Source organism: Amborella trichopoda, chromosome 9 (assembly GCF_054954075.1).
Source record: "Amborella trichopoda isolate Santa Cruz 75 chromosome 9, AtrichopodaSantaCruz75HAP2 v2.0, whole genome shotgun sequence".
NCBI classification, from domain to species: Eukaryota; Viridiplantae; Streptophyta; class Magnoliopsida; order Amborellales; family Amborellaceae; genus Amborella; species Amborella trichopoda.
The window spans coordinates 18,901,555-18,921,580 of NC_142344.1; the positions used below are offsets into that span (position 1 = coordinate 18,901,555).

Here is a 20,026-nt window from a genome sequence, read left to right on the forward strand (position 1 = left end):
TTGCGACAATCGCATTCTAAAAGTCCAAATCCTACAGCAGAAATATCCACAAATATGTTCCTTTCAGTTTGGCAATATTCCTGTCCATAAACTCAATTTCAAGCAAATTCTCGATCTTGTTCCATATTTCTTATTTCCAGCATGTCTAGGATTCTGCAATCCTACATTTCTTATTGTGGTTGAGTTTAATTTTCACAATTTTTCCTCTTCTCACAGTTTCTGTTTGATGCAGTCAATTTCTTCTCATTTTCCCCAAATAAATCAAAGCGGCACTATAGATAAAGGAATCAAATGGCATCATAACTTACTAACTTATAGTGAATGAAACTTTCTCATTTGTGTACAATACAATTTCAAAACAATGATAAATCATTATCATTGTGATAACGCTTTCTTTTCCAGAATACTGATTTACTTTTGGAAGTTCTTAATAATTTATTGCTCTCACCATTTTTATGCAGTAAGGATCACAAAATTCTCCCCTATCATTGGTGAATGTAGATTTAACAACCAAAGGTTGTGGCAAACATCTGTGTGCAATTTTGTTGCACCTTTAGTTGTGTTTCATTTTGTTGTATCAGCATTGTTGAATGGTTAGTCATATTTAAGTAGCAATGTACATTTTTTATAGTATACATCAACAGTTTCTTGTAGAATCACGAGAAATCATTATATATGTCAAGAAACATGGAGTACACATTCAAAATATTAAATTAAATAGAAAATTTCTCTGATATAGACCACGAACTTTTGCTGTAGACATGAATATTGTCTTTTTTATACTATTATGTGCTTAAAATCTCATTCTCTCTCTTTCTCTCTCTCTCACACAACAAACATACACAACACAGACACAAAAGCATAACTGAAAATATTGACACCTTAATGGGCAACGGTAAATTAAAGGTAAACTTTAATTTATCTTCACAATTAAGTTGCGAGACATGATCCTACAAGTGGAATATGTTTAAGCTGATAAATGAGTTGATGATACAAACTTGGATGGATGATACATCCCTTTCTCCAGATATTAGCATACCTTAAACAAACAATCCCTTTCTCTTGCACTCGCTAGCCGTCAAAGCTGTATGCATCCAGCACAACAATTACAGGAGGACACCCCAACAAAATGGAAATCACATTTTTTTTTTTTTTTAACAAGCAATGAATTCGGGTTTCATTTACATATAAAATTCCAAATATCAAAGGTATAGAAGCATTAAGCATCAAAAACGGCATTAAAGAAGCTGTGGTAATAGTCTTTGGTGTGAGGGCCAAGGCTGTGATCAAAAGCAGACCACGCTTTCGATCCATGTACACATAATCCCCAAATTAATCACTAGATTAGCATTATAATCACGAGTAATTGCGTTGGATTGAGATGGTGAAGAAATCTAGGATCCACAAAATTGGGGGGCGAGAGAGACTTGGAATAGGATTAGCCCACCAGAACTATGCATGAATGGGATTGATTAGGGTTTGGTCACTAGTATTAGCCATGATGAATTATACTGGATCGAGAATGGTATAGAGCAAACTAGGTTTTGAAAATTGTACACGAAGTGCGTTTGTGGGTGTCAGAGAGAGAGTTACCCTCATAGTACTGTAAAAACGATTTCAAGAAACCCTAAATCTCCCTTGAATCTGCATCATCTCACAAGAAAGTGTTGAAGATACGGCAAATGGAATTATTAAGGTATAGAATCCCACAAGTGTGTGTTTTAAAAATTTGCATGTGTGTGTAAGGGAAAGTCAGTCACAGCTGAACCAATTCACCCATTGACACAACACCCCTAACATTGACACAACACCCCTTAATAAGAAGCGCCGTATTGCATTGAGAAAGGTATAGAAATCAGGATTGATGAAGATGAAGCATACTCCATTGAGAAAGCTATTTATCAATCTAGGGTATGGAAAATGTACACAAAGCAAGGAAGAAGAAGAGAGACACTTGCAGACATCCACCCCCATTAGCCATCCATATTGAAGGAGATCATGGCCCTGGCACAGGCCGAGGCCCCTGCACCACCTCCGCTGCTGCCGCAACTGCTGACCATCTTGCCAACACCGTCCTGTCACTGCCACCACCACTTTCACCCTCTGGTGCTTGCGGGCACTCTAAATTCACCCCGAACAGCCTCACCCGCTTTCGCTCCTGCGCCCTAACCACCGGCTCCAATGCTTGCACACCTGCCCTCAAGTATAACATTTGTGGGGACACATATGCTGCCGATGGCCAAAAAACTGGCGGGGGGGCATGGGCTGCCACCACTGGGAGCATCGGTGGAGCCGCTGGTGGCCTCCTAGCGCACGCGATGTAGAGCCGGTCACGTCCATGCGGTCCAGTCCCGCGTAAGAAGGATACAACATCACCAGCATCGAGATGCTTGTCCTTGACAAACCGGCTCCAACCTTTGGTCATGACATAGCTTTGGCTGCTGTTCCAATATGAGTAGCGAAAGCTCCAGGGCTTGCCGGTGGTGTTGTCCTCAAAGGAGAGGAGGAGGCCCTTGTCGCTGGCTGCTTGGCCCAAAGGGAAGTGCTTCTCGGCATGCTGCTTGGGGATCACCAGGCGGTTGAGCTTCCCGACATCACTCGGGGTCACAACTTTGTCAAACATGTGCTCGCGATCAAGTGAGAGGCGGCTTTCATCTTCAAGATCCATGGAAGGGGGTGGGGTGGGGTGGGTTGATCGTCCAATTTGGGTTAGGAAGGTTGGGTTTTTAAAGGGAGGAGATAGATTGAGGATGAGCGAGAATATGGTGAGCGTGACTCTTCGCGGAAGAGGAAATGAAGAGGAAAGCTGGCTAGGAAGAAGGGAGAGGAATAGAGACAGAGGGTTAGGTTTATAATGGACTGGGGTCTTGACTGGACTGTTATGGCTCCAAACCCAAGCCGACTTTGAAGTGAGGACTATTTAGAGACTTTTGCACAAGACCGGTGTCTCTCTCTCTCTCTATCTCTATGGAGGTCTTTGCAGAAAGAAGATGGGTTTCTCTCTCTCTCTCTATCTCTATAGAGGTGTTTGCAGAAGATGGATTCCTTTCTCTCTCTATCTTTATAGAGGTGTTTCCAGAAGATGGATTTCTTTCTCTCTCTATCTTTAGAGAGGTGTTTGCAGAATATGGGTTTCTTTCTCTCTCTATCTCTATGCAAGTGTTTGCAGAAGATGGGTTTCTTTCTCTCTCTATCTCTATAGAGGTTCTAGCCAGGCTTTTGCGTCAGATGGGTCTCTCTCTTTCTCTCTCTAGTCTTTGGAACGCCTTTCCCCAACTGATCCTTTCGAACAAGACTGGTCTTTTCCCCTCTCTCTCTAGAATCCTTCCAGCAATATGAGTTTCTCTTTCTCTCTCTACGCAGTGTGACTCTGCAACGCCATTGACCTTTCTGACTTTGTAATGGGCTAATGGCCCCTGGAAACTTCCTGGGTTGATTCTCAACTCCTCCTTTCGTTGGAAAGGGAAATAGAGAGAGAAGAGGCTTGTACCCAATATGCCTTTTATACGTAGGCCCCCTTGACTCATGCTCATGTGAGCCTGTCCTACTTCTAGAGAGAGAGAGAGAGAGAGAGAGAGAGGGGTCATTTCTTTCTGGTATTTATATCACCAGAGCCCCTTCATTATAAACCAGTTGCTCGGGTTGTTCGGCTGGTTTATTTATGGTCCAGTTATATCAGATTTATCCAGGGTTTTGACTTTGGTAGAGAGAGAAAGTGTGAAACAGTGGAGAGTTAGAGAGAGAAAGAGAGAAGAGAGATGGGCCTGGATATCCAGGGCCCCTGGTCCGCCATAAGATCCTTGTGGGGTGCACCGAAGCTTAGGGGAAAAAAATTGTACATATAAAGGATAGTTGTGATGTAATGCTCAGATAAGCTATGGCAAAGATGCGACGTGTGATACAACTCTCAAAAACCAGAAACGAAGCCATCTGCATTTTAAGATTCGAACCGTCTTTCCCTCTCTCCTGGTCCCTCACACTCTCTCTCTCTCTCTACCCATTAAAAACAAACCTAGTCCTTATCCTACTTCACTCTTTCTCTCTCTAAGACTTTTCTCTCTCTACTGTTGCTCAAACCTATTCCTTATCCTTTCTCTCTCTTGAACTCTCTCTCTCTCATTATTCTATTCACTAATACAGAGGAATCGAGTGTTTAGAGAGAGAAACCGAAGCACCCACTGCACTGATTTGGAACAAGCATATATCGTCACCCGTAAAACCAGGCCTGACGTCTGCTAACTTCACAGTTAATCTTTAATTCCATAGCGGGAAAAGAGGCTAATGATTTTATAAGCTCTTAATTTACATCTTAAATTGCAGAGAGAGAAGGGTTTAGAGGCTCATGCGGTCTTCAATCTATATTATAATTGTAGAGAGAGAAAGTAAGGCTCGTGTTACCAGAATTAGACCCAGAGTTCTTAATGGTTTTGAATATGATGATAAGCCCAGAATCTAGCAAATATTGTAAACCACAAAAATGTTAGCCCCCACTTTCTCTCTCTAAAACCAAAACCTGGTTTTCTTTTCTCAAAAATATTGTAATCCAAGTTGCACCACAAAAATGTTACCCCCCCCCACTTTCTCTCTCTAAAACCAAAACCTGGTGTTCTTTCCTTTGAGAAACCCTAACCCGCTTGCACGTACACATAGATGCTCAAAAGACTTGAGCTTCCATCCATAGATATAAGGATATTATAAGCCCACTATTTACTTTTATTATTGTAGAATAAGTGTAACATTTAGTATTGAAAAATTGTTTCATGCGGGGTGGACCGTATTTCTACAACATACAGTGATAAGTGATAAGGTGGTCCACCTAAAAACAGTTGTAACGAACAGTCCAAATATTTTGTTAATATAATTATTATTGTTAGTTTTCAATTTTCATAATCTCCATATTAAAGATTATATATTCTCTAAAAAATTATGATCAAATTACATTTAAAAAATATATTTATTGCCAAGCTCCCATTTCTACACTACACAAGCTCTTTACTATTCCCTCTCTTTTGCCACCTCTTTCTCTCTCATCTTTTTTACATGCTTTAAATTCTAACATGAAAACAGCCGCAAGTGTTTGAGGGGAGAGGGGGTCCATTAAGATAAAGGCAGAGGCTGGGACCTTTTTCTCTTGTGTATTGAGATGAGGGTGCACAAGAGGCTCTGCATTATTTCGCCTGCAACTCATAGCCCCAGGACCACTCTCTCTTTCTCTCTCTAAAATAACAAAAAAAATAGGGGTAGCGCTTACAGTTGGTGGAAGCAAGGCATCCATCCATCCATCGTCCTCCTCATAATTCCTTGTATAATTCGTTCCCTTGGCTTTTCTGTTCTCCTCCTGACACTCCATCCCACAAGCCAACGAGGCCCAACCTGACAAAAATAAAATACCCTCTATTCTTATTCTACATTTTTCTTCCTCGTTATTTATTCAGTTTCTCACAAGATGAAAATAAAAAAAAAAAATTAAAAGAACTCCCAATTTTACGTTATTTCTCATTTTTAACCAAAAACCACAGAGAGTAAATATTTTTTTATTGATAAAAAATTATCCCCTCTCTCTTTTGTTCATAAATCTTACATCATTCCATATCTTTCATGCCACCCAAACCTTCTTTTATGGCTTGCCTGAGAGAAAAAAAGCAAATTGCGTTTTTCCCTTTCTTGGGTAGTTCCCTATGGGGAAAAAAAAATTCACATGAAGTTATAGGGCATTCTAACCAGTGCTTTAAAACCACGATTTGGGGATGGAACTCGGGTCAAATTATGAGTTACACGGCTCAGGTCAGGCAGGATCCCGGCCAAAAAGTATTAAAAAAACTAAAATACAAAAAGGTCTATATTTAAAGTAAAATTAAACAAAACACATCTAAATAAAATAAAAAAAATAGTAAAAGGAAGAATTTGAACGATCTATTTTTGACCAGGGTATTTTAGAAATAATCTAAAAATATAAAAAATGTAAAAATAAGTATTCATGCCCAAAACACTATCCAATGTTTGCAAAAATGATAGAAAACATAAAGAAATATAGTAAAATATAGAAAACATAAAGAAATATCGTAAAATAATTTTCTTATATTAAGATTCTTTATAATTTTTTTAATATCCCGGGGGCTTGACTACCAAACTCAAGATACTCATGTGAATCCGGGTTGGCTCGCCCGAGAAGTCGAAAATTGATTCTAACAAAACCTCTTCTTTCATAATTACAAATTAGTCAATTATAATCTCTCCTATGATACATAAAGCACATAAGTAAGAAACAATAATAGCCTATAAGATATCCTCAATTTTCCCAATTTTCATGGCTTCCATATTTATAAGTACATTTTCTTTGCAACAATCTCTTTGAAAAGCAAATCCCAACAATGACCCCACCAGAGAAAAATCTAAAATGTCGCCTCATTCACCTCTCTCCTCATGCAAGCCCTAATTTTTCCAATTTCCTTCCCGATTTACCGCCAACAAGTACTTGGATCCTTCGGGTTAGGGCTCCCGACCTTTTAGCCCTACAAGAAAACCCCTACGCTCACCTTTTCTGCTCGGGAATTGAAGGTTCTGGGCACCAAGGGGGGGGGACCCCTCAACTACTCTCTCTCTAAAATCGTACGGTCAGGGGAGAGATTAGGTGCCCGTGCAGGCCCCCTCCCTGCCAAACCGTTGGAGTTTCGAACAATATACGCCCCACAATGAGCAACAATCAATTTTAGAGAGAGAAAGAGAGGAGAGAGAGAGTGTGTGTGTGTGTTTGCCGGCTGTCACGCGCTGCACAGCGGGCAGGGCCCCGCTTCCTTGTTGATATTTTTCGACGAGGAAAGGAATAATGAGGTTACGTCACAGGAGTCTTTGCCGTGACGTACGCTTTTATTTGAGGTTTTGTCATGGGATTTTAAGCTTTGGCATCTGTAGTGCTGCCGCGAGAGCATGCTGTACTCTTAACTATCACTAGATTCACTGCTGAAGGAGCTGTATTGGACTTTTTCCTCAATGCTATTTACTTCAACCTAAAATATATAGATGTTATTTTGTACTTTAGGTTTAAAAAAATTGTGATTTGGCTATGTGGAAATAAATTTTGTACATCTCTAAATTTTATTGGAGAGTTGAGTGAGTCTGTAAAAAAAAAACAAAAAAAAAACTAGGAGATCGAAATTTGCCCCATTACGCAACTCATTTTTTTAATGACCGATTTAGACACCAGAGTATCAGTTCAATGTATATCGCTCCAGTCGATGACCTATCTCGCCTCAAGCTACCTAGCCTCCGATCCTGGTTATAATTCACTATTTTAAACAAAATCAAACTTAAGATTTCGAGGTTCAACCACATTGAGCAGATTGTCAAACCGATCTTGTCTCAAGCGACCTGGCCTCCTGAAACTGGTTTTAAATTACTATTTTAAAAAAATAAAAGAAAAATAGATTTCGAGTTTCAACCACGTTGAGTGGATTTCGATGGCCAAGCTGCATCCAAATGCCGTTTATAATCAAGCATGAAAGCACGTTCTAATTTTGTAACTTCTTTTGTTGAAAAGGGCATTATACTATGTTCATAATTTACTTCTACTCCCTCCATCACACACTTACTTGGAAGGATTTTTTCAATTTGAAATTTGGGAATACTTAAGAATTACTAGAAAATATTCTCAAAAGAAGGACCTAAAATTTGAATTTTTTTAGAGATCTTAACATCTAAAACATTGGATGGTCTCTACTCAATTTGGCGACATTTTTTTTTTTTTTCAAGTATATAGAGGTTACAATTAGGAAATTTTTTAATTGAGATTAATTTATGATTTTAAGAGGCTCTATCCCAAAAATTTAAGATCCTAAAATTAATTATAAGTGGGGTTTTACCCGAAAGAGTAAATGGACATCCAACTCCCCAGGGAGTAGAGTATAAATTGATGGATCACCCGGTTGATATTACCGCGAGGGAGTGAAGGAAATGCTCGCGCGGGAGCATTAAATAATTCGACTCAATTTTATTACGGTTAACGACTGCGGGTTATTTTATGCCAGGCAGAGAGACCACCACGTTGGCTAAGATTTTAGTCATCTTTTAACTGGTGATAAAAGAAAGTAATAATAGGGAAAAAATCAACCATGATGAGCATACAGTTGTATCCTATTTATACAAAGGGTGCGGTTTATATAGCCCTAATACTTAATTTGGGATGGGCTACCTGGGCGACGTATGATCCACCTAACACCATAATAGGGGCCAGATCACAACTTGGGCATTGCCACACCAGACATATTAGCGAGTAGGGCTCGCAACGAACCGGACCTTGGTTGGGCTCGGGCAGCCTTGGCCCTGAGCTTGGACAAGGGTCCATGGCTGGCCCTAGTCTGCGCCGGTCCAGACCTGGCCCAAGAGGGCCTCGCCCTGTCCATGTTGGGCAGGGCCTACTAAAAACAAAAATAAGCAGAAAGAAAAGTTATAAAACAGTGGAAAGCATAGGGCTGGGCTGGGCCAAGTAAGCAATTTCAGGGCCCTAGCCTTGGCTTGGCCCAATGTGGGGCAGGCTTTTCAGGGCCAAGGGACGGTCTGCTTGACTAATTGCCAGTTCTAATTTAGCAGTGGAAATCGCTATCGCATGCATTTGGGACAAATGGGTATTACTATACAGTATGATCCTGCGGGATCATGAAATTTTTTATTTTCGAGTAAAATATGGGTCCATTAATAAAAGGGTGCTTGTATAGACCAGGCTGTAAACAATCAAAGTAAAACATACATTCAAATAGTATGGAGAAATGTGGTTTTACGACTGAAAATCTTTGTGATAGCCTTAAAATATATTTTTATCTTTAATTATAAAATTTAAAGCTTAAAATATAGTGAAAATTGAACATAACTATAAAAACTTGAAAATCTTAAAAATTGACTATCCAAAATGATTTACAAAATGTACTATTTCTAAAACTTGAAATCTATTTTTTTATCATGTCTATGCATCTTGATGGATTTGAGAATATTTGAGCATCAAAACAACCTCTTCTAATAAAATTTTTGAGGTGGGATTTAATTTGATTGTTTAGAGCCTCGGATTCGATATAAACTTTATCGGTGAAAAAAATTGTGGGTGTTCCAACTACGCCTCCATTATTTAATTTATTTTTCTTTTTGGAGGTAAGTACAATTAATTAATTTGCTGATGGTAGAGAATCTATTGTTATTAATAACCAATATTTTAATAGCAATGCTTTTTTCTCAAAAACATAGTGTATAAAAAGCCCGGAACCACCGAGCTTAGCCGCTGCAGGTGATCTCCGATGATATTTTATATATAAACCCAAAAAGATAGGTGGGAGCCGAGGGGTCGTTAGACGTGGACTCACCCACTGGGTCTGAGCCGGCTCGAAAGGGTCCCATCCCTACTCATTGGTGGTCATTAATAATGCCAAATGGTATTCTGTTCTTGCAGGGGTAGAATCTCTATTTATTCTTTCGGGTAAATTTTTTTTTAAATTTAATTTTAGTGCTATAAAATTTTTGTAGATGCTACCCTTTCGACCCAGAGATTATTCTCATTAAAAATTATTTCTTAATTGTAGCCTCAACGTACTTGAAAAAAAAATTATCTAGAAATTGAATAGAGACTGTCCAAATTTTATTTGCTGAGATCTAAGCGTTTGAAAACCCAAATTTCAACCCTTTTTATGAGAATAATCATCTAATAATTCTTGAGTGATTTTCAAAATTTCAGATTTAAAAAATCCTGGTTCTTTTTACCGCTGGGGTGGAAGTCTATGCTCCAGATGGTGGATAATAACTATAGCCTTTGTCACGGTTGTTGGATTTCGCTCACCTATTTTGCCGTTTGGAAGTGTGGCAAAAAACCATGGCTTGAACCAATGTTAAAAAATTTGGGTGATCTAACCGGTAACCTCTCGATTAGATCAGAATCGGCCCCTTTTCGGTTCCAGTTTCGACGGTTTTGCTGATTAACTGGTGTTTAAAAAAAAAATTAAAAATATATATATAAAATCCAAAAAATAAAGAATTTGATTTGTAATACATTTTTTTATTACTTTTTACATTATAGCAAATATTAAAAATTGTTTGGTTATTAATACTCACTTTTACAATTGTTTTTGGATGGAACACCTATTTGCATTCATCTACAAAATAAATGCTTTACACTTTTGGACTGCATATTGTAGAAATGAGGTCCAACCCGTATCAAACAATTGTTCTTTAGAAAAATTGAATATTTCCACGCTATTTGATTCAGGTGAATTGAGTGGGGACAAATCATCAAAATAGGCCACTTTATCTTGTTTTATTCGAGTTTCAAATTAGGAGAAACAGCGACTGGGGGAATTTTTAGTAAAATCACTGTTCGGACACCTCAAAATTCTTAAAAGTAGTATGTGTAATTAATGTTTAAAAATATATACAATAAGGCCATTTATTTTTTACCATGGTTGACGGTTGGATTTTAAATTAAGTAGTTTAAGATATTGTTTAGATACAAAGTCCAAAACAAATTTTTTCGAATGTTGTGACGTACTTTAATCTATTAGATATCACATTCAATAGCTAAAAGCGATTATAACCTCTTCGTACCAAAGATTAGTAGTCTCATACTATACAATCCCTTAATTTATTTAGATATCTCACCGATTCTTTTCGGTGATTTAGCCATTTTAAAAGTATTATTAAAAAATCTAACGACGAGTTTAGGGAAAATATTAATACAGACTCTCTCTCTCCAAACTGGGTAGTACGAAAAGCACATGATCCAAACAACTTTTAGAGAGAGAGAGAGAGGTGGCACGTGCGAGCTTTAGGTCGAGGGTTCAAATTCGCATGTCATTATATATGTAACCCCGAAAAGGCTTTTCTTTTATGAGTTGTTATGTGGTATCCCCAATAAAAGCTAAGCCGCGTCTTCATATCCCACAGTAAACACGTGACCTAAACAAGTTTTTAATATTTACGTACCCCTAATTGTTTTCTCTATTTTTACCAAATCCACTCGCATTTTATGCATATATAATTAGCTAAGATAAATAGGTAGTTTGTAAAGTCCAAATAAAAAATAAAAAGAAATATATCGGACTATTTACCTTTGGTATAAGATAGTCACTAACATTCTTGACAATTGGATGCGAAATTAAACGGCTCTATTTATTCCATTGATCATGCTCAAACTTTAAAAGAAATTCTTTCAAAATTTGTAACACACCCAAGTTATTAGATTTTTAGCCTAAAACTAAGTGTACAAAAAGATTAAGATTTCAAATTCTAAAAATGATGTATATGGTAGCAAATTATTTAGATCATTCATTTTGCCCTAAAAATAAGTGCTCACATATCCGCAAGATCTCAAGTTTCAAATTTTATTATCAATAATAAAAATTAATTTTAAAGATAATGCATTGATAGAGACTTGTGAAGGCGCACATGCATCACACGCCTTAAATCTATAAAGAAGTATCGGTGTGGGACAAAACTGTACAGGTAAATCTAGAGCTCTATTATTACATAAAGAAAGAGATGGGGCCAAAACTTTTGGCCTACACCAACCCTAGACAGAGAAACTCCATTTATTTATCCTTTTAAAAGGGGGATAAGGTATTGAGAGAGAGAGAGAGAGAGAGAGAGAGAGAGGTTTTCCTTGAAAGTAATATAGTTTAGGCGTTTCTTTTGCGAATTTTCAGAGATCACGTGCCGAACATTGTTGGCTCTTCATCTTGAGAGGCGGGCGGTTTTTGTCTCTATCCGGGACTACGTAATGCCCATGGTCAAATATTTCGGTGAATTTGAGACAAAATTGGTTTAGTCGTTTAAATAATGGACTTCTTATTTTTAAGAATAATAAAGTTGGGGAAAAATATAAGACCTTACCGGTCCCTTCCTTCCCCCTTCCTCTCCCTCTCCCTCTCCCTCTCCCTCTCCCTCTGCATTTCATTGATTATAACCTATAATAATGGTAAATAGTAAGCATCTTATGGCGTGTTTAATTATAATATTCCTGTATTAGTCTCTCTCTACCCCATTATGAGAGGAGAGAGTGAGAGCAGAAGAGAGAGTGGGAGATAGAGCTGAGGGGAGGGAGAGAGAATAAGACAGAGTAGAGAGTAGAGAGCAAAGGAGGGAGAGGACATCGAGTAAAGGCGAGAGTGGGAGAGACTAAAGCAACCGCACTTCAATGGATTTTTTAGATGCATCTTTAATTCTACATTTCAATAGTGTAATTTTATATAAACTTTTTTTTTTTTTATATCTATAATGGTGCGATTTATATAATGATGCAACTTTATTTGTAGAAGTAAAGTTGCAGTATTCTACACTATCTATTTTAGTTGAACGTTATAAAATTGTCACGTCTTTTGATACAATATTAAAAGATGACATGTCTTTTAAAATAGCATCAAATCTACACCATTTAATTGAAATGGATGGTTTAATTTAATGCAACCTTATTCCAACATATAAAGTTGTATCTTATATATGTTTTTTTCATATATTTGAAGCAACTAAGAGGTTGAATCTAAAATGAATAGTAGTTCAAGTTATTCTCCTAGTTGATCTTGATTTGATGGTTGAAAATATATGTTACTATTTAATTTTAAATTGTTTTTTTAGAAATTGAATTAAGGTGAAATTTTTATGCCTATATACACCCCACAAAAAAATATAAAAGAAATATTTTTAAAAATTTTAAATTACTAAATTACTCTTTTCATATTCCAATGCTAGTTTGTCATCTTAAGTTTTGAAAAATATTTATTTTATATTTTTTTATATGCCATTATATGTAGTACATATATTCAAAATTTCATCTTGATCTGATTTGTAGAAAAAACTATTAAAATTCAAATAGTAAATTATAATTTCAACCATCTGATCAAAATATGACAGCTGTGAGCATAATGTAAATTAATTTTTAACGACCTATCTATACCATTTGATCCCAAATTGTAGATCTAGGTTAAAATGTACCAAATAAAAGGGTTAAACAAAAAACACGTCAACTTCTTGCATTTCAAAGATCCCAAAAGTGGGAATTCTTTTCCTAATTTTTGAAAACACTGATTTTTTCGATTTCGGTTGCCAATCTTTGGTGAAATTAAAAGCATAGGACCATCTTTGTGTTCTTGATCGACTAATAGGCTTGTTCCTCCATAACCGACCAACAAAAAAAAACACAGGACTTTATTGTTCTTGTTTATCTTTTTTAAATTAATTCTAAAGTCTGAGATCTCATGGATCCTAAAAGTAGCTTGGGGATTTCCATTTGTGCTGCTCAAAGAAGCTCTCGGCCTCGAAACTTTAGGTAAATCATATTCTTTTTCTTTAAATTCACAACAATAGTTTAAGGAAAAAGTTTATATAGAGCCGAGGCTCTAAACAATCAAATTTGAGCCTACATCAAAAATTTCACTAGAAGAGGTTGTTTTGATCCCAAATATCCTCAAATTGATCATCTCGGCAACAAGATGCATAAACATGAGAAAAAAATGGATTTCAAGTTTCGGAAATAGTGTATTTTGTAACGCATTTTTGGACCATCAATATTCAAGATTTTCAAGTTTTCATAGATCTATCGATCTACACTATTTTTTAAACTTTAAACGTTTTAAATAAAAATGAAAATATATTTTAAGGCTATCACAACGATTTTTAGTATTGAAACCACATATCTCGACACTATTTGAAGGTAGGCTATAATTTGATTGTCTAGAGCCTAGGCTCTATACAAACCACACCCATAGTTTAATAGTTTATATTATTAATTGCTGTATTATATTTCGCTTCATTATTACAATTAGTTCCATTTGTTTTGCATTCTAACAAAAACCATTTATTACTTATATTTTTTCTACAATTTATTGTACTTAGAGTGGCAATTTTATGAATGTAATGTTCCTAAATATAATTATTAGGATTTTAGAAATTTATTTTTTCTCGTTAATTTTTTTTACATAAATCTACGCACATATAGATTGCTGTCTTTGGGTTGGAAGTAGAGTTAATATATCAAAAGAATTCTTATTACAAAGTTCTTTATTTCTTAGATGCATAAATTGGGATGTTTAATATTTTTTGTGAATTTAATGACATGAGAAGTTTTTTTTTTTTTTTTGTCATTTTGGATGTACTTTTTTGCAGTTAAGAGGGATTATTTTTGGACTAATGAGATCAAGTTTTTTGAAATAGGTTAATCATATGCATTTAGGAACTTTTCTTATATCATTTATTTTTTTTTGGCCTTTATGAACCATGTTTTTTAAATAAAGCATAAGGAGTCATAATTTATTCTTTGATATCAATTACCTCTATTTTAAATTTCTAGTAATAGCTATTTTAAGTGCTTCATATTTGGCTATGGGAAATGTTTTGATAGGGCTGAAGCACTATAATAACAATTTTCAACCCTGAAAAGAAAGTGTATATTATATAGTACATTATCAAGACCATCTATTTTCAAGTGTTCACGGATTTGCAAGATTTGTACCATTTTTTAAGCTACGAATTTCATAGTTGGAGGTGGAAGTTGATTTTAAAGCCATTATAGAGATTTTTCATGCTCAAAGTACTTTCCAGATGAGGTTTCGAGGTGAGGCTTTACTTTTTTCATAATCCCTATAACTTATAGAAACTGCATCCTTTGATTATTAACTATATGATGAATATATCTTATATTGTACATATGTTTTTTGTAGACATAAGAGATAGACGAGGAAGGATCCAATTTGGGTATATGGAGAGAAGTTGCTTGAGATAGGAAGGGGTGGGCGAGTTGTAATTTATGTAGAACGAAGATGATAGGCAGGAATAATCACCTAAAACACCCCCTAACAAAATTTCAAGATGATGTTCAATCATGTGACAAGGTGCTTGTAGTAGTTAAGGAACACATCCAAAAGGCATTAAAGATAGCTAAAGGAAAGAACGTGCAGAGATAAAGAGTAATTGAGGAAATAGGGAAAAAATAGTATGTACTCACTGAAGATGCTAATGAGGCAAAGTATTTTAGCTCAGATGGAGCATGCTAGGCTAATTGGTCTAATAGATATGGAGAAGATAGATGCAGATTGATGAGATGTTGCAGGACCTTCTAGGAGTCATGCTCTCTAGCCTATAGTACCTCCCAAGCTTGCAGTGCATGTTGCACCATATTTTCATGTATGTAGGCGTGTATGAAAATATGGAAATGCCTCCAAAGTAACAAGAAAACACACAAGAACACAAGAACATAGAACACAAATTTTCAATTAAAGCAAGTAAAATGCTTACAAAATGGGGACAAAATCTCTCAGATCCGGTTTGGTACATTCTCTTAGACAACCCAATTTATCATACCAGGAGACGTGGAGTTCTTTACTTTCGCCCTAAACTTCTCAATTAGTTGCCTAAGTTGAAAAATACCCTTAATTGTTGACATCCCTGGAATAAAACTGAAATCATTTCTGATACACTCGTTTCATGTCTTAGTTGTTGCTTAATCACTCTCTCTCTTGCACAATTTGGGTCAATTTGAGATATAAGGGTGGGAGTTTCTCGATCTAGAATTTAGAAACCTAGAGGTCAAGCTAAAATTTTTCTTTCTAAGGATTTTTCTCTCTGTCTTACTTTCTCTCTCTAAAGGCAGTTTCTCATGTTAGGCTCACCCGTCCAATCCCTCTTGCAAAACTACATATGTGCACAACAGAACCCATAATCTTATAGGATGAAAATACCAAATACTTGTGTTTGCGTGTGTGTGAGTGGGAAAATATGAAGAAAATAAAATAAATAAATAAATCACTCACTAAATCTGAGATTTTGGTGGCTCACCTTTCAGGCTTTATCAATAGGAAAAAGAGATGAAAAATCTACTAAGAAACTATAGAGTACAACTTTCTTCCAAGAGATAAACTCTCTCTTAGGATTCAAGTCTCTATTTCTTCTCCAAGGGGCTTCTTTTGTATCTAGGGTTGTCTCTCTTAGGGTTTTCTCTCTCTAAGAGGATCTAGATATACCCATAGAAACTAACTCTCTCTCTCTCTCTCACACACACACAAAAAGATGCTTAAGAAGAGGCATGAATCAACTATTTCTTAATGAAACCCCAACCTCAATATGTGATCCCTTTTTATCTTAGTGATGACTTAGTCTCCAAGTAATTAATAAATATACCATGAGATGGCCTCATTAATTGGGGTATTGATGTGGAGATCCCTCCCACATTGGACGAGACTCTCCCAACAATCTCCCCCACCTGTCCCAAGAGGGAGGACCTCCCTTGAAGATCAACGTGGTGCTCAGATGTCACCCACGCCATCCATGCTTTTGCACAGCCCCTGTTTGTCCTTGGCCAATGTCTTCGCCATCATATCTGTCATGTTCTTATTTGTATAGAACTTCTCTAGCTGTAGTAGTGGCTTCTTCTCAATGACATCCTGTATCCAATGATAACGCATGTCAATGTGCTTTGTTTTTTTAATGAAAGCTCGTGTTCTTGCTTAAGTAGATAGCACTTTTTCTGTCATAGTGGAAGATATAGATATCCTGTTTCAAGACCAACTCTTAGATAAATCTCTTCATCTACAACATCTCCTTTTTAGTTTATGTGACTGCAATGTACTCTGCCTCTATGATAGGGCCATACACTTCTACAACTTGGACTGTTGTGAAACATCTCTTCAAGTAAAAGTGAACAAGTATCTCGAGATTGACCTTTTGGAGTGTATATCTCTAGTCATGTTCGCTTCTGTATACATTTGTAGCATTAGTTTATTCCCCCAAAGCTCAAACATGCTTTAGATGTTCTCTCAAGATATCTGAATATCATACTTGAATGTGGCCTAGTTTTCCTTGGATGGATTAGCGATGAATCTGTTGATGATGCCAACTCCACGTACGCTATCTGGCCTCTTGTTTATCACGACATACATTAAACTTCCTACGGTCCATGCATAGAGCACTTTTTGCATTTTTTCCTTCTCATTCCCATTTAAAGTGCCTGCTTCACACTTAGCTCAAAGTGGCTTCCAAGTGGGGAGTTGATGGGTTTCACCTTGTCCATATTGAACCTTTCAAGTACTTTCTCAATGCATTTTTCTTATCATCCATAGCTTCTTAGTCTTCCTGTCATGAGAGATCTTTATGCTTAAAGTTTGTTGAGTAGGTCCTAAATTCTTCATGGAAAAAACATTACTCAAGTTTTCCTTCAATCTATCAATCTTGGTAATGTCCTAACCGACAATAAGGCATCGTCATCAACATACATTAAAAAAATGATGAAGTCATTGTCAGACAACTTCTTAATGAACAGACATACGTATGAGGCTGTTCTCTTGTACCCATTATTCCCTATGAAGGAATCGAACTTCTTGTACTACCATCTTGGGACTTGTCAACCCCATAATGTATCTTCTTCACCTTGCAAACCATATGGTATTTCTATTTGATTTTGAATCCATCCGGCTGCATGTCTCCCTTTCCACCTTACAATGAAAATTTTGAAATATCTCAAACACCTTATCTTTTGATTTCATTAAATACACTGACATCTTTCTTGAAGCATCATCATTGAAGGTGATGAAGTATGATGTGCCACAAAGTGGCTCATATATATGGGACCACACACATTTGACTACACCAGATTCAGGATGTTCATATCAACTTCGCCATTAGAGACAACACTTCTTGCCCTTTACTACGACAAGGGATACCTTTGTTAACTTCTAGTGTCCCTTGCTGAACATTGAGTGGTGCCTTTGTTATTTAAGAGATGAGGTTAAACAAATATTTCATACGTGTCGAACATCTTTTAGCACTAGCTTTATCCCAATATCAATCTTGACGTGTACATCTTCCTTATCCATAATCTTTGAGGAAACATTGTTCCCCATCTTTATAGAGCCAAAGTTTCCTACTCTGTAAGAAGTAAAATAACATCTATGTTGAGTAACATGAAATGATTATCTATCTCCAACCCAATCAGAGTTAGACAAACTTGATGCAATATTGATGCACTAGTCACCACAGTATCCAACCATGCCGACATTTGTGGTCACTGCAGCGGTTTGGCCACTATCATTCTTAGCATTTTCATCATTTTTCTCTTGAGCTTCCAGCACTCTTTCTTGATGTGCTCATTCTTGTCACAATGAAAACATGTGACCCTCTTTCTCGACTTCAACCTAGCTTTACCCTTGGATTGGTTAGATTAGTTTTGGACCCTATTTGTGGACCTTCCTCGATTTATGACAAAGACTTGCGAGTTGGATGTGTCGAAGGATTTTCTTCTCGACTCCTCATTCAGCAGGCTGTTGGCGACTTGATTCATGGTCACTTTCCCCTCAGGTGCTAAGTTACTCATTGAGCTCATTAGAGTCTCCAAACTGTCTATTAGTGAACTAAGCAACAACGGAGCTGGCAGCTCATTTTCTAGGAATATCTTTATCTTTGCAAGTTAGTAATGTTTTGCACCTCATTCAAGTGCTCTGCAATATAACTCTAGTCCCCGACCTTCAAGTTCACCAACTTTTGGATAAAAAAACCTTACCTATAGCCTTTCTTTCGTACAATTCATGTAGCTTGTCATACAATGACTTAGTCAATGTTTCCATTGGACAAATGGTGAAACACACTTTCATCCAACTATTATCCAATAGTTCTGAGAGCTTTTCAATCCAGCTTCTTCAACTCATCACGAGTCATACCTTTGGGCTTGTGTTTTACCCCCTCTATGGGCATGCACATGTCACTATAATATAGAAGATCTTCCATCTTCAACTTTATGATGAACCAGCTATTCTCATTTAGCGCTATCATCCTACTCCTGTTACTGGAATCTATTATTACTCCACATGCACTAGTCTTCTACAACCCCTCTCTTCTCCCGTTCTTCTTTTCATTGGTGGTGAAGTCTTCATCGGCAACCATGGAGGATCACCATCTATCAAGGTGTCTCTGGCAGTCAAGGTCCCACCGGCTGTCAAGGTGTTGTTGGGAGTCAGGAACCCACCAGCTATCAAGGTATCGTTGGTTGTTAGAGACCCCCAGCTGTCAAGGTGTCTTCCATGGTTAGGGTGCCACCAGTTGTCAAGGTGTTATCGGTGATCAAGGTCCCACCGGCTATCAAGGTGTCATCGGTGATCATGGTCCCACCGGCTGTCATGTTGTCGTCATCAAAAAAGATGAGTCACCGACGGTCTGGGTGATTCACCATTAGTATAGAAAGTCCAGCAATCAAGACTTCCTTTGTGCAGTGGTAGTCTCTAATTGACAGTATATCCCAAACACTATTTTGAGGCAAAGAAAGGGATCCAATCTTATAGGAGGTTTCTTCCTTGGCCATCCTACCATTTGGCGGTCAATAAGGTTATGGATAGCCTATTTGGAGGTTTCTTCCCATCTTGTCCTGCGACTACTAGTCTCGCTACACTGACAAATGGTGATAGGGATGACCAACAATATGTGCGAGTCAAAGAAAATAGCGCTCTGATACAACTTTGTTAGGTTTATCCATCCGAGCTCTCTTACAAAAATGTTGATTTGCACAATGGAACCCATAATATCATGGGACAAAAATATTAAACACATTTGTGTGTGCATAAGCAAGTAAAATACAATAAAGCAACTAAATAAATAAATCATTTATTAGATCTGAGATTTAGGTGGTTCACCTTTTAAGCTACGACCATAGAAGAGCGAAATGAAAAATTCATTAAAAAATAAAAAAGTACAACTTTCTTTTAAGAGGGAAGGTCTCTCTTAGGATACACATCTCTTGTACTTCTTCTAAACGTTTTTCTCTCTAGGTTTTCCTTCCCTTGGGTTCTTTCTTCTCTTAGAGGCTTCTTCTATGTCTAGGGTCTTCTCTCTAAGAGGACCTAAATCTAACTACAAGAACTTACTCTCTCTCTCTCTCTCACTTGATAAGAGGCAATTCTCAATTATTTCCTAATAAAACCCTAACCCCAGAGGTTCCTTTTATATTACTTGGTTTCGTAGTCATTAATAAATATAGGACTCATTAATTGAGGTATTGACATGGAGGTCCCATATGTGATGA

The 20,026-nt window shown here is 37.0% G+C and overlaps 1 protein-coding gene across 1 annotated transcript; it reads right to left on the minus strand.

Annotated features, from left to right (window-relative positions):
- Positions 1 to 1,814: 1,814 nt before the first annotated feature.
- Positions 1,815 to 3,645, minus strand: LOC18436343 (B3 domain-containing protein Os03g0120900). Its single transcript, XM_011625886.3, has one exon. It carries the CDS (start codon positions 2,666 to 2,668, stop codon positions 1,997 to 1,999), a length of 672 nt encoding a protein of 223 aa, XP_011624188.1. The 5' UTR covers positions 2,669 to 3,645; the 3' UTR covers positions 1,815 to 1,996.
- Positions 3,646 to 20,026: the final 16,381 nt, after the last annotated feature.

Coding starts and splice junctions, on each gene's coding strand:
- LOC18436343 (XM_011625886.3), bottom strand. CDS start 2,668: ATGGATCTTGAAGATGAAAGCCGCCTCTCACTTGATCGCGAGCACATG.